The sequence below is a fragment of the Vulpes vulpes genome, unplaced genomic scaffold (genome assembly GCF_048418805.1).
Source record: "Vulpes vulpes isolate BD-2025 unplaced genomic scaffold, VulVul3 u000000644, whole genome shotgun sequence".
NCBI classification, from domain to species: Eukaryota; Metazoa; Chordata; class Mammalia; order Carnivora; family Canidae; genus Vulpes; species Vulpes vulpes.
In genome coordinates this window covers 32,238-45,179 of record NW_027325787.1, presented here as the reverse complement: position 1 = coordinate 45,179, position 12,942 = coordinate 32,238, and the positions used below count along the sequence as shown (strand labels likewise).

Below are 12,942 nucleotides of genomic sequence, written 5' to 3'. Positions count from 1 at the left end.
AACCGGGCCACGCTGTAAAGTTGTTAGGGAACTCCACGTCAGATCATGGAACTTCTTTTTAAAAAAATCTTTCTTCTGGAGTAATTGTCTGTTTTGGGGAAGTGAACGATGATCTATTTAGATAAAAACTCTTTGTGATCACTTTTGTTCTTTCTCCTTCTCTCTGTCTTTCATGGACTTGGCTAGCTCCTCAGATCATTTTCTTAATATTTAAAATTCAGAAATCCCCCTTGATGTCTTTAGATGATAAATGACAGAGTCTTAGAACAAAAAGGGCCTTTAGGAATCCCTCACTTGCCAAGCATTTTGGTGAGGTTGGAGGTCGTGGTCTTCGGTTAGCGTAACTTTTCTCTGTTCTCTGTTTCTCTTTCTCTCTCTCTCTTTTTTTTTTTTTCCCTAGTGTCACCCAGCTTCTCCTGTGACTTCTTTTGACAGAAAGGAGAAATTGAATTGATTAAGCGTCTTTTACGTGCCGGGTTCAGTGTTAGGGTGCATCCTGTGCGTGACCCCGTTTGAGCCTGAGAGCCCGACGTGACTCAGAAAAGATAGTATTACGTCTAATACGGCGCCGGTCTGGGCGGACAAGTGGTTTATTTCCAGTAACACAGCAGGGAAGCAGTGTAGACAAGAACCACGTAGGTCGATCCCTTTGTTGCCTGGGAGCCGTGTGTGGGATGCATTCTGGAATGCTCCCCGGGAAAGCCCTGGCATTGCTTCTGGCCCCTGTCACGGGCACATGGGCGTATTTGCCTTTCACCATCCTGACGGGCCGGGAAGCGCGAACACGAGGGAGCGAGACTATGTGGGGGGCCCGGTGGGAAGGGGAGAGGGGGCGGTGAGAAGTGTCTGAGACACTGCGTGTTCCATCCGGGGGGCTGCCCTGCACAGGGTTTGTGGGCATCCCGTGGGTCTGCAGGAGGGGCTGGCCAAGGGCCCTGTGTGTGTGTGTGCGTGTGTGCACATGCATGCATGCACGCAGTGTTAACACCTTCCTCCCCGACAGGGTTTGTCTTTGTCCTCCTCTGTCAGGCTGTAGCCCTTTGGTCCCCTTCTGCAGCCCTTCAGAGTTGTTTATTGTTTGCCTTCCTCTGGAGGTCCTGTGCCCTAAACAGTGGACCCTGTCTCTGTGTCATGGTGTGTCCTGGTAACAAGTGTTCAGTGACCTGTTTCAGAACGAGACCCAAGGGGCATTCTTTTGTGAGGCCCAGGGAAGTCAGAATAAGTCTGTGACTTGTTGAAGTCCAGATTCAGCCTTGTCTGGGGGCCAAGGGTGGATTTTCTGGGGAAGGAGGGAGCCTGCAGCCATGGATGGGAGTATCTGCACCTGCCCCCCCGCAGCCCCCCAGCCCTCCCCGCCTCCCTTCCCTGTCTTCTTCCCTTAGGCCAGCTTGACCCCAGGAGCCTGAGCAGGAGCCAGCTCCAGAGTGGAGGAGGAACCTGTGGGGCTGGGGGCCTGGAAGCATTCTCCCCTCTTGGGACCACCCTGTGTGTGTGTTGGGGCTGGTGGCTGTAGCAGGAGCTCTTTCCAGCAGATTTTCAGCCCGCTCTCCAGAGCCCGAGAGAACTTTCTATTTGTTGGATTAGAATGGCAACTCAATGAAAAATGTCATGTCTGGGGGCCCCCATCTATAAATGCTGCAAGTGTCTTGATGCAGAAGGAGTGGGACACTAGGAAGGAAGGAAGTGGGGAAACGAAAGCCCATGTACATTGATGAATCCCTAGCAACACGTCGTCAAAGCAAATGGTTACAAGCTCATGGGATGATGGAGTTTGACCACCTGATTTACAGAGGAGGAAACAGACCCAGAGAGGGAAAGGGACTGGACCTACATAGTCTAGAGGTCCAGAGTCTGTGTTCAGAGTCTGTGTTCTGAATATCGACAGGCTTACTTAGCCCATCTGCCCCCCACCCCCGTTCCCCACTCCTCTCCCTTTTCTGCCTCGAAGCACTCCATTTCGGCCATTATTGGCACACACACCCCAATCCCACAGGACCCAGCCCAACTCTCTTAGCCTTCGAAGACCCTTTACCTGGCTTTAGGTTCCCAGAACTACAGGAGCTTTGAGTCTGAACCCCTGGTTCGAGTATAGGAGCTGGGAGGCAGGGGGCAGTGGACGACGGGCTGTGTTTCTGATCAGTGATTACGGAAGGAACCACAACCCGGCCTGTCCTTCAGGCCTGTGGCTGCTCTGGTTCCTTAGTGGCAGCGTTGAGTAGTCGCCACAGAGACCTGGTGGCCTTTTGATGACTAAAATATCCACTCTGACCCTTTAGACAGAGGTTTCCCAGCCTCGCCTATAGAATCCGTTAGTGTTAAACCTCCAAAGCCAGCCCACCTCGGATCCATCTTTGCTTATCACTGAGCTCCTGTCATGAGGGTTGGGGTCAGCGAGCCTACAGCAGAAGGAAGAGGTGGCCTATGTCCTGTGTCCAGCCAGGTCATTCAAGTACTTTGATCAGCAGTTCTTAATGCATCAGACACCTCAACGGTTCTATGTTCAGATGGGTGCCGGACGTCCCTCCCTCTCAATCTTTGACACGGTTAGTTGCTCAGACCAGACCATTCTTCATCATTCCCCTTTACCTGCCGCTTCCAGTCTGTTGCCAGGTCCAGTAGTATATCCTGAAGCTGCCCTTCCTCCACCTCCCTGCTGCCACCTGGTCCCCTCAAGCCTGGACTGTGGCATCAGCTCCTAACAGGCCTCCACGGGTTCTCTTGCCCCTTCCAACCCATTTATCCCTACAGTGGCAAGCTCCTGTCTTCTAACTCCTTACTCATTATTTCCTTCATGGCAGGCATTCTAGCTGGTGTGACCTTGCTTATTTATTTCTTTGCTTACTTGCCTGTCTTCTTCCCCCTCCAGAATCTGAGCTTCCAAGAGAGCAGTGCCTTTTTGTATTATATTCACCCTCATGGCCCCCATGGTGCCTGGCATGCGGAGGGGACCATATGGGGGAGGGATTGAACCAGGGTAGGTGGTGTTGGAAGCACCCTCAGAAATGGCGCATCGGAAACATCAAGAAGAATCCTTTCAAATGCACCGAGAACACATACCCAGCTCCCCACTCCATTTTGACCTGGGCCCTGTGTCGTCTTCCCTTTTCCCCCAGCGGGGCTCCTCCCCTGTGTTAGGTGTCATGTTGAGATCATCTTCCATTACTACTTGAAGGAGGCTTTCTCCCTGAGAAGTGATGACAAGGTAGGGGCGTGAGGGGGATACCGTTGTCCTAGACCAGCATGTCCCACCCGCACTTCTTTGACCCAGAATCCGAGCACGACGTGCCTGTTCCCTCGCCATCCAGTGTGCACCTATGTACATTTTGCATTTCACAGATTGTCTTACTTACATCCCACATTTACTGCTGTTCTCGTCCCTTTGGTTTTCTTCTGTTGCACAAAAACCATGTTGGTTGTGACCCGTAATGTGGATTTCACGACCCACTCGTGTGATAGTCCACAGTTTGAAAGTCATGTTTAAAATTTAGTACTTAATCTCAGGAATTCACAGCCTAACTTGGAGCCCCCACATGAAGGCCCCTACGTACTAAGGCAGGCTGATGGAGGATGTGCTGCGTGCGGGTCCGTGGAGCTGTGTGAAGGGATGGGAGAGGTTCACGAGTTGCTTAGAGACATCTCAGAAAAAATGTTACCGTTACAAGTTAGATTTAAGACTTAATTTTGTTGTTTTATCTCTTTTGTTTTTTAACCTTTCTAACTAATCAGTTCTTACTCCAATATAGGCTTCCTCTTGCTTACTGATGTTTTTTATTGCTCACAAGGAGCTGTCTATTATTCCCCAGGTGCTTTTTAATTAAAAAACAAAAGTGGGCTGCATCCGTGTCTTCTTAAACGATTTATTTTCCCCCTCTACTTTTCGCATTAGTATTTTTCAAGCTGTATGGACGTGTATGAAAGATCTTCACTCAGAGACACATTTTCATCTTTGTAAACATGTATATAGATAGATGTCATCGGAAAGAATAGGTATACACAAAAATGTATCTCTCAGTGAAGATCTTTCCTTCCTTATTATTTTGAATTCCATCATATTTCCTGATGTATGGCCCTCCACAGTAGTCCCGGTTTATATTTTTATTTTTTATTTTTTTAAAGGTCTTATTTATTCATGACACACACACACACACACACAAACACAGGCAGAGGGAGAAGCAGGCTCCATGCAGGGACCCCGATGTGGGACTTGATCCCCATGTGGGACTTGATCTCTGGACTCTAGGATCACACCCTGGGCTGAAGGCAGATGCTCAACCGCTGAGCCACCCAGGGATCCACAGTTGTCCCAGTTTAAAAAAAAAAAAAAATCCCTGTTCTTTAGATGAGATGCAGAAATTTCTGTAAAAGCCCTGACTCTAAACTTATTACACAACTATAATCAAATTACAGCTGCCTTTCCCCTGTTAGGGGCATTAAATCCAATTTTTCCTGTCCTAAGAAACTTGAATATTCTCTCTGTGCATATTCCCATTACAAATTTTTTCGAGCTGACCTTTTTATTCTTCGGAGCCGTTACATGAGACCCAGAAGGACACTTGCAGATGAGATGCAGTGCCAGGCTCTTTCTGTCCCTTTCAAGCTCTGTATGGCCATTGGAGGGAGTAGACAGATGATTGTGTCCCCGTGGGTGTGTCCTGAAGATGCTGTTTTTATTCAATTTTCACTCTTTGGGAATGGCAGGTATGAGATTTTGAAGTTTGTGTCTGGTCTGCAAAAACCTAGCAGTTCCAGGGGTCCTGGTGAAATGCAGAACTGATCCAGGTAGGAGTCGCCATGACCTGAATGAAGCTTGGGCAAATGTCTGTGGTGAATGACTGTAGTAGATGGCATGCTGACCAGTTTGAAGCCAGACCTCAGCTTGATGGGCTTGATGACCACCATGTGAAGACCTGGGTGAAAGAAAACTTTGAGCATTGATTGAGCTTCCAGGCTGCCGTGAGTCAGAATTGGCATTCTGCTTGAGGGACAAGTGACTGACCGAGCAGGCCCAGCAGTACCTGGGAGTTGCTGGAGGCTCCTCCCACTGCCGCTGTTGGTACGTGGTGCTTCTTTATGATGGACGGCTCTGGGAAAATCAGATCTGACTGAGCGAAAGGCATTGGATAGCCAGCTCTGCTCCTGTTTTTCCGCCAGAGAGGAGATGTTCATGACATCACCATCACGTTTACAGGTGTTTGACATCAGGCTATGGCTGGGCCTCACACCCATTCCTAAGGGGGGTTTTATTTGGCCAACGAGGAAGCCAAGACTTTTTGGGGACCCTGATTTGTCCAGGACCACACAGGAACCCTCTCTGTGGCTCCAGAATTCCCGATTGCTACTGTCACTCCCCCCCACCCCCAGCTTCTTGCACCTGGATCGTTAATTTGCAACCCATCCCCCCCCCCCCAAGTGTGGGTTTTTTCCCATTTAGTTCATAAATGGTAATGTAGTATAATAAAAAAGGAGACGTAGGCCAGGATTAGAAGAAACCACATTCTTGTCTTACTGTTATTTGCCTAAGAGGGTCAATTGTCCTTCATTTCTTTGTCATATTTTTATTCCCTGTAAGATTAAACGGCCCCGCCCTGAAAGCCACCTTGACAACAGAGCCCTTAGGTTCCCAGAACTGAAAAAATGTCATTGCAGAAATGCCTGGGTTGCCAGAAATGCCTGGGTTGCCTGTGGACCCTGGCCCTCAAGGTAGCGGAATAGGGGCCCTGTGTTCCAGCAGAGCAGAAAGGTCCCATCCCATGAGGAGCCTTTTGGGTGGAGTCAGGCCAGGACCCGCCCCTGCCAAGGAGTTGCTAGCTTTTGTGGTTTGTTCTTTACATTACCCAAATTTGTAGTTGCTGGTCTGGCCGCTCCTCTGGAAAATGTGCTTTGCATCTCTTTTCCAAAGGAAAGAACAGGTGGGTCCCGGCAGCTCTTTGGTGACCTGCCTGCTTTGCTGGGAGAGCCTCATCGGTGCCCCTGAACTGTTCTGGGCTTGAAAATGCATGCGTGAAAGGAAAGGCTACATAAGGACGTTGAATTTCTCCAAGTTGACATTTTTCACGTCTTTAAACATCCAGACGGTTACACTGGGACATTGGTGTCCAGCTGAGGCCAGTTGGCCTGCCTGAGATGTGTGTTTGGGCTCAGGCCTGTGCCCCCCCACACTGGGGGCGGGCGGGTAGGCTGGGTGGATCCGACTGGACGCTGATCTTGGCTTTCTGAGCCATTCTCTGTTCTCATTGCACCAGAAAGAGTTAACTCCAGTTTTTGCTGCTTCCTTGGTGTTGTGATAGTAAAGAATTTTAATGGGTTCCGTGAATAAGTCTGTAAGTAAACTACTTGCTGAACTCCTGACTGAAATACAGAGTTTTAAAAGGCTCTTTAAAGATTTTAGGAATAACTCATTTTTTTGTTTTCCTTCTAAGGGGTTTTCTTGGAGTCTCTCCCCTCCCTCCCAGAGTTAAACAGTCTCATTGTTTGCTTTCTCAATGTTTCCCTAGTACAATAGTTCTGAAAAGAAGAGAGCCAGTCCCTTGGCTGCAAGCATGGGGTGGGTGCGGGTTTATGTAATTTGACTTCTTTTCTCTCCAAATCAGTAAATATTTACAAACGACCTTTTATCAAACAGCTTGGGTACATTCGGCGACTTGAAAGCGTGCAGCGAGAGTAGCGACTGCCCGGCCTGCTGCCAGTTCCGTGGGCCTCACAGGAAGGATTGACATTATTATTATTATTATTATTATTATTATTATTATTATAAAAATGCTGTCCACAGACCCAGAGTGGGCCTCCAAGCAAATCTTTCCATAGAACCAGTTTTAGGAAATTTGCATTTTTAAGTTTGACTTCTAAGGACTCCTCTGCCCTTAGGCCCCAGGGGGGTGGAGTACTGGGAACCTGGGAGTCCAGAAAATAAATACCGGCCTCTGGCTTAGATTTCCCACTGCTGCCTGAGTTCTTTTGTTTCTCGGGGAAGGTAATTACAGAATTCCATGTGAAGCTTAAATGTGTTCTTTGGTGAATAAGTAGGAAAAAACAAGCGGATTACTTTTCCGTTTTCTTGCGAAGTGGTCCCGAAATGAGCCGGTTTTCCAAACCCAACTCTCAGATTTTTTTTTTTTTTTTTTACAGTGGAGATGGGAGTTTGGAGACAGCCCACCCTCTTTTTCTTTCAACATGTGAAATCTGACCAAGTTAGGACTCACTTTTTTAGAAAGGGGATACCTGTGTCCTTCAGAGTTGACACTGAAAAATAATAAAGGAATCTGGGTTTGGGGGCCATCAGGATATGAACATCACAATATTACTGTCCTGGCATCACCTGGTAATAGCACGCTCATTTCGTCTGCCAGCCCTAATCCAGGTAAGACTGCCCCACATTTTACGGTGCCGTACCATCAGCGTCCAGTATTACATATTTCTGGCTGGCGAACAATGACAAATAAGTGAGAGGCTTTTAAAAATAAGTAACTGTGGTAATTGCTCTTTGTCTACTTACTGCAGAATACTGAATGTTTCTTTATTAATCATTTTTATGTTTTAATTCTGTTTGCAGAGCATCGGGAAAGGGTCATTGTGGTGCATAGACCCAGAGTATAGACAAAATCTAATTCAGGCTTTGAAAAAGACACCTTACCACCCATACTCACATGTGTTCAATACACCTCCTGCCTCTCCTCAGGCATATCAAAGGTAAGCAATTCAGAAGTCGTCTTCTTTTTTTTTTTTTGGTCTACTGAAGTTGCATTATTTTGGCAGAGACAGGCACTGAAACTAATTTAATAGGCTGTATGATATGAAAAATAACTGTAGATAAATGAGAAAGAAATGCAGTATTATTGGAGGCATACCCACTGTTGTGTTTCCTGCCAACCTTACCGCTTCTGCTGCTTCAGAGGAACGTGCTCAGAAGGCTTCACAGTGGGCGAAATACTGTCTTCCTGGGTAGAAACATTTACAAAGAAAAGTTGACAGCTTTAACATCTCCATGTGTCACGGTTTGTTGGGATAGAAGTACAGGCATGAGTCAGGTAAGCGCTTCCATCTTCCCAGCATCTGACTCAGAATGTCTACAGGTGTTCGCTGAAGGACTCACTTGATTGTTGTCATTCCTGGTCTCCATGTAGATGGTGCTCCAGAGCGATCATTTTGTTGTGGTTACTTGGTGTTTGGCTCTTCAAGGAGAATAGCAGAGAACAATGAAGACTTTTATTCCTCCTCACATGCCCATTTGTTTTGAGACAGTGAGGTCATGAGTGCCATTTTTACAAAGATGTAATTGGAGGGGAGAGTAGGAAGCCTGTCACTTAAAAAAAAAAAAAAGATAAAAGAAGGTGTTATTGTTAGATTCCAAAAAAATAGCCCCATAACACAGATACGAATTTTAAAATTGATTTTATCTCACATAGCGCTAGAGTTGGAAATGGATCCTCTTACTCCTGAAGGGGTAAAAAAAAAAATTTTTTTTAATATAAAGAAGTGTTTCGATTGTAACCACCCAGTTGAGAGAAATCATCCTTGGGCTACAGGTTTATGTCAGTGAGGGATGGCGTGGATTCGTAGATTTCCGTGGTTTTATGGTCCACTTCTTTGCATTCTTTCCCTTGTCTGGTGTTTGCTCTGCAGAGGGGAGTACGGAGTGAGATCCTCTGAAACCGCATTAAGAAGTTCTTGTGTATCTTAGTTGAGAAGCATTCCATCACAGGCCCTAGACAATCAGTCTTCAGCAAGAGACGCGGAGGAACAGCTGGGCTCTCCGAGAAGACTGCTGTATGTCTGCCTTTGCTAGGCGATTAGCGTGATGGTAGCCATAGCAACTGGAGCATCTCCATAGTAACGCGTAGCCGAGACAGGTGCAGTTGCATCACAAGGCTGTTTGTTGCCTGGCAAAAGGACAGGCCATTAGTACTTAGATATACGCTGTTGCCTTAGAAACAAATAACCCTACATAGCAACTACAGTTGGTTTGAAAGATTTGGGGGAGGAAAAAAGAAAGGTTGTAGCGGCTTTTGTCTATGTTCATAAAAATCAGCGCAGGCATACTTTATTGGAAATGACAACTTGAGGTCATATAGCTATAGGAGATAAAATGGGATTTTCCAAAGCAACCCAGCCTACATTGTAGAAATGTCCAGAAGGACAGAGCCATATGCTTGGTTTTCTCCTTGTGGCTGTAGCTACTCCTGAGATGGAAGGGAACTGGGATGCGAGATTCGCTGATCGCTGAGGTTGGTGGGGGAGGCAGTGACACTTACTGGAAGTCTCCCCCAGATTCTCCAGGTCCTTTGTCATTCTACTCCCTACCCATCTCTCCAGACCCAACAGAAAACCCTCACTCTCCTCCCCAGTTTGTGTCTTGGAAGTATTTCATATCCTTTTGTTCCTAGGAAGTTAAGTACATAAGTGTTACTCACTGGGTCATATCATTGGTTCATTTAGACGGTATTTTGTTGCCAAATGCGACCCCAAGGGAGACACAGTAATTATTTAATAATTTGAAGGATTATGGCATAGCTCTGGGGGTTGCAGACGCAGGCAGAGGCTTACTGAGCTGGCCTAAGCTTAATGACTTCATTTGATTTTTTTTTTTAATATAGGCATAACAATGCAGACAAACCAGAGCTTTTGTAATGAGAATAATTTCTGATCGAATACTTCAGATCCCGCTCTGTCACCTCCAGTTCCTCTTCTCCCAGGTGACTGAAGAAAAAAAAGTTTCTGTATCTACCCACGCAGGCACTCAGATTTCACCTCCGTAAAGGTCACTGGATGTGTGGAGTGAGATGGCATATCAGATTCTCTCTAGCTGGCCTCTTCCGTGTCTTCAGTTCTGAGGGCAAGTCACTTTTCTCTGTCCTGGAGACGACAGTCCCTTCGTCTCATGCCTAGATTTTGTTCCAGGATCCTCTGGTGTGTGTCTTTGTACTACAGATCCTAAATACCGGATGACTACGGTATTTGTGTAGCTTACAGTGAAGTGACATCCCAGTCAATGCTAAGCCATCGGGCCACTTGTTGGTGTGACTCAGGGAAGATGGACATGGGACAAAGCAAGTCATTGAACAGGGCCCAGAAATGCAAGCTTGACCTGGTGTGGCAGGTCTGCTGGGCTGCAGGGAATCACTTGTCAGCCCCTTGCAGCATTGGCACGCGGGGCACCTGGGAAGTGCTCAGCAATCAGGAGCTGGTGCTTAGCCTGCTGAAGACGGTGATTAGACTCGATGGCTGGTTTCACTAGGACTTGCAGGTGTGCTTGGCAAGTAGTGCTCTGCACCGGGCTGCAGGTGGCTGAAAACTGCAGGGAAAACGAGGCCTCTGAAAACATGGCCAGTTATGATGCTAACTGTGGCAGCCCGTAGATCAGGCCCCTGGGTTCCAGCACGCCCTTTGGGAGGCTTGTTAGGCCCTGTACCTGCTTCATTTGGTGCCACAACCGTGAATGGTTTTCGATGGAAATGCAGAGCTCAGCGACCTCAGCCCTTGGCTTCGTGGGGCTGCGGTAACAGGGCAGGAACCAAGTGAAATAACAGAAATTTACTTTCTCACTGTTGGGAGGCTGGAAGTCAGAGATCAAGTTGTGAGCAGGGTTGATTCCTTCTGAGGCTGTGAGAGAGTATCCTTCCCAGGACCCTGTCCTGGTGTGTCTGGTGGCTGCTGGCGTTCTGTGGTGTTCCTTGGGGTGGAGAGGCATCACCTCGGCTCTGCTTTCATCTCCACGTGGTGCTCTCCTGGTGTGCTGTCCATATCCCAATCCCCCCTTTGTATAAGGACGAGAGTCGTGTTGGTGGAAGGGCCTACCCTCCTTTGGTATGATCTTGTTTTCACTAAGTAGACCTCCAATTACTGTTCACATCCTGGTACTGGTGGCCAGGACTTTCCCATGAATTTTGGTGGGAGGGGACACAAGCAATTCCACTCATAACAGCCCTTTCCTTAGTAAGGCATTATTTTTTTTTTTAAGATTTTATTTATTTATTCATGAGAGACAGAAAGGGAGGCAGAGACACAGGCAGAGGGAGAAGCAGGCTCCCCATGGGGAGCTTGATGTGGAACTTGATCCCATGACCCCTGATGTGGGGACTCGATCCCAGGATCACGGCCTGAGCCGAAGGCAGATGCTCAACCACTGAGCCACCCAGGTGCCCCATTACTAAGGCATTTTTGATGGTAAAGATACAGAGAACCAGAAAATAAGGAGTGATTCAAAACACAGAACAATGGGGCACCTCAGAGGGATACTGGAGCCAACCGGAAATTGTTCCCCGTGGCCAAAACTGGGACAATTCGAGGAGCAAAATAAATAACAGTGTTGGGTTATGACCCCGAATGTGAAGTAAATACCTAGGAGTCCACACTGAGGTAAATAAATGACGGAGTAAGTAAATGGGTAGGGAGACAAATCTCCCATACAGAAGACTTCCAGATGATTTAGGGAGATCCTCCTCCACTCCACAAGTTGGAGCTTAATTCCCCATCCTGAGTGACCACACTTTTAATGACTTACTTGCACAGAGTGAGTATGGACGGAGCAGAAGAGGAAGTTTATAGCGGGAAAACCTGGCACACACCACCTTGGCCAGGTGGTCAGAGCTAACGCCCATGGTGAGATTGGGACAGTAGGCACCTTTGAGATGATGTCATGGAACTGACAGTTCACCTCTGCAGTCTCCACGGGGCCCTCAAATCCATAACCCTGCCTAATCACAGGAAAAACACCAGACAGGAGTTTTGTCCCCTAGGCAGGGGTGGGGTGGGCCTTCTACAAGATACCTGACCAGCTCTTCAAAGCTATCAAGGTCATCAAGAGCAAGGAAAGTCTGGAAAACTGTTACAGACCCAAGAAGGCTAGGGGCACACAAGGGACCGAATGGAAATGTGATATCCTGGATGAGTTCCTGGAACCCAAAAGACATTAGGGAAGAGCTAGTGAAATGTGAATAAGTGGTGTAGTTTAGTTGATGGTCATGTACCAGCATTGGTTCCTTGGTTGTGACAAATGTCCCTAATAATGTAAGCTTTTAACATTGGGGAAACTGGGTGAAGGGTATAGGGGAACCTTGTGCTGTCTTTGTAACTTTACCGTTGTGGAAAAAGCAGACTCCGATGCACAGATCAGTTGAGTTTTTCAATTTTAAATATCCACGTCATTTTTGGTGCAGTGAAAAGTCAGATCGTCACAGCAGTGAGCCTTTGCCTGACCTCCTTTAGGCCTCTGTCGTCATTGTAATACATTTGAAGGGTTAATTATTGGGAGCTCTTGCTTTTGCCTTGTTCTCTAGGTAGATCTAGTAGATCTCACAGGATCTTCTGAGCCGTATGAGGGGACATGTCTGTTATTTGACTGTTAAAGTTCATGGAGCTTTATTTTTATGAAACGGCACCCAATTTTGCTTTGTAAGGTCCCCAAGGCCAGGCTCGGGGAACTCCAACTGAGCATGCTAAACTGGCTTCCTAAGGACTCTGAACCATTGCCACTGTGGCCTTCAGATTCTCAGCCTGGGAAGAGGTGGGAGGGATGGTATATTTGGGTTTCTTGCCCACAGTCTTTCAGAAAAATTCTGTTGTCTGTTTTAATGGTTATGTTGCATATGCCCCCTCCATCCTACACATGGGGTTTCTCGTTGAAGGATATGCATATTTTATTGTTTTTTCATATAGATATTGCCAGATTGCCTTCCAATTTTATACTGTGTTCCAATCTACACTCCTACCAGCTCTTTAGGAAATTCCCATTTTCTAACCTTTCTCTATGTCTGATGGTTAAATAAACAGCTCCCCAGTGGGGAGCTGTTCCTCCACTTTTGCGATTTTGATACTTTATAGCTGGAACATTTAAAGTTTACAATATAGATTAGTGCCCTGTAAATAGTGGATGTCCCAGTACAGTGTTTATGACAACAGACCGTTTTTAAAAAGTGTGTATGTGGGTGGAACTTACATAACATCTTC

The 12,942-nt window shown here is 47.0% G+C and overlaps 1 protein-coding gene and 1 long non-coding RNA gene across 5 annotated transcripts in view; one reads left to right on the top strand and one right to left on the bottom strand.

Moving 5' to 3' along the window:
• The window catches only part of LOC140593697 (forkhead box protein N3), a 248,655-nt gene that overhangs the window by 212,916 nt on the left and 22,797 nt on the right, over positions 1 to 12,942 (top strand). For all 4 annotated transcript variants that reach the window (XM_072745586.1, XM_072745584.1, XM_072745583.1 and 1 more), the window contains one exon: positions 7,550 to 7,686. In XM_072745586.1, coding sequence (XP_072601687.1) covers positions 7,550 to 7,686 — 137 coding nt within the window. The remainder of the gene's footprint in view (positions 1 to 7,549; positions 7,687 to 12,942) is intronic.
• On the bottom strand, positions 575 to 5,342 carry LOC140597352 (uncharacterized). The gene is made up of 2 exons (XR_011999207.1): positions 5,016 to 5,342; positions 575 to 4,907 (listed from the first exon to the last, which is right to left on the bottom strand). It is a non-coding gene; the product is annotated as an uncharacterized lncRNA (long non-coding RNA).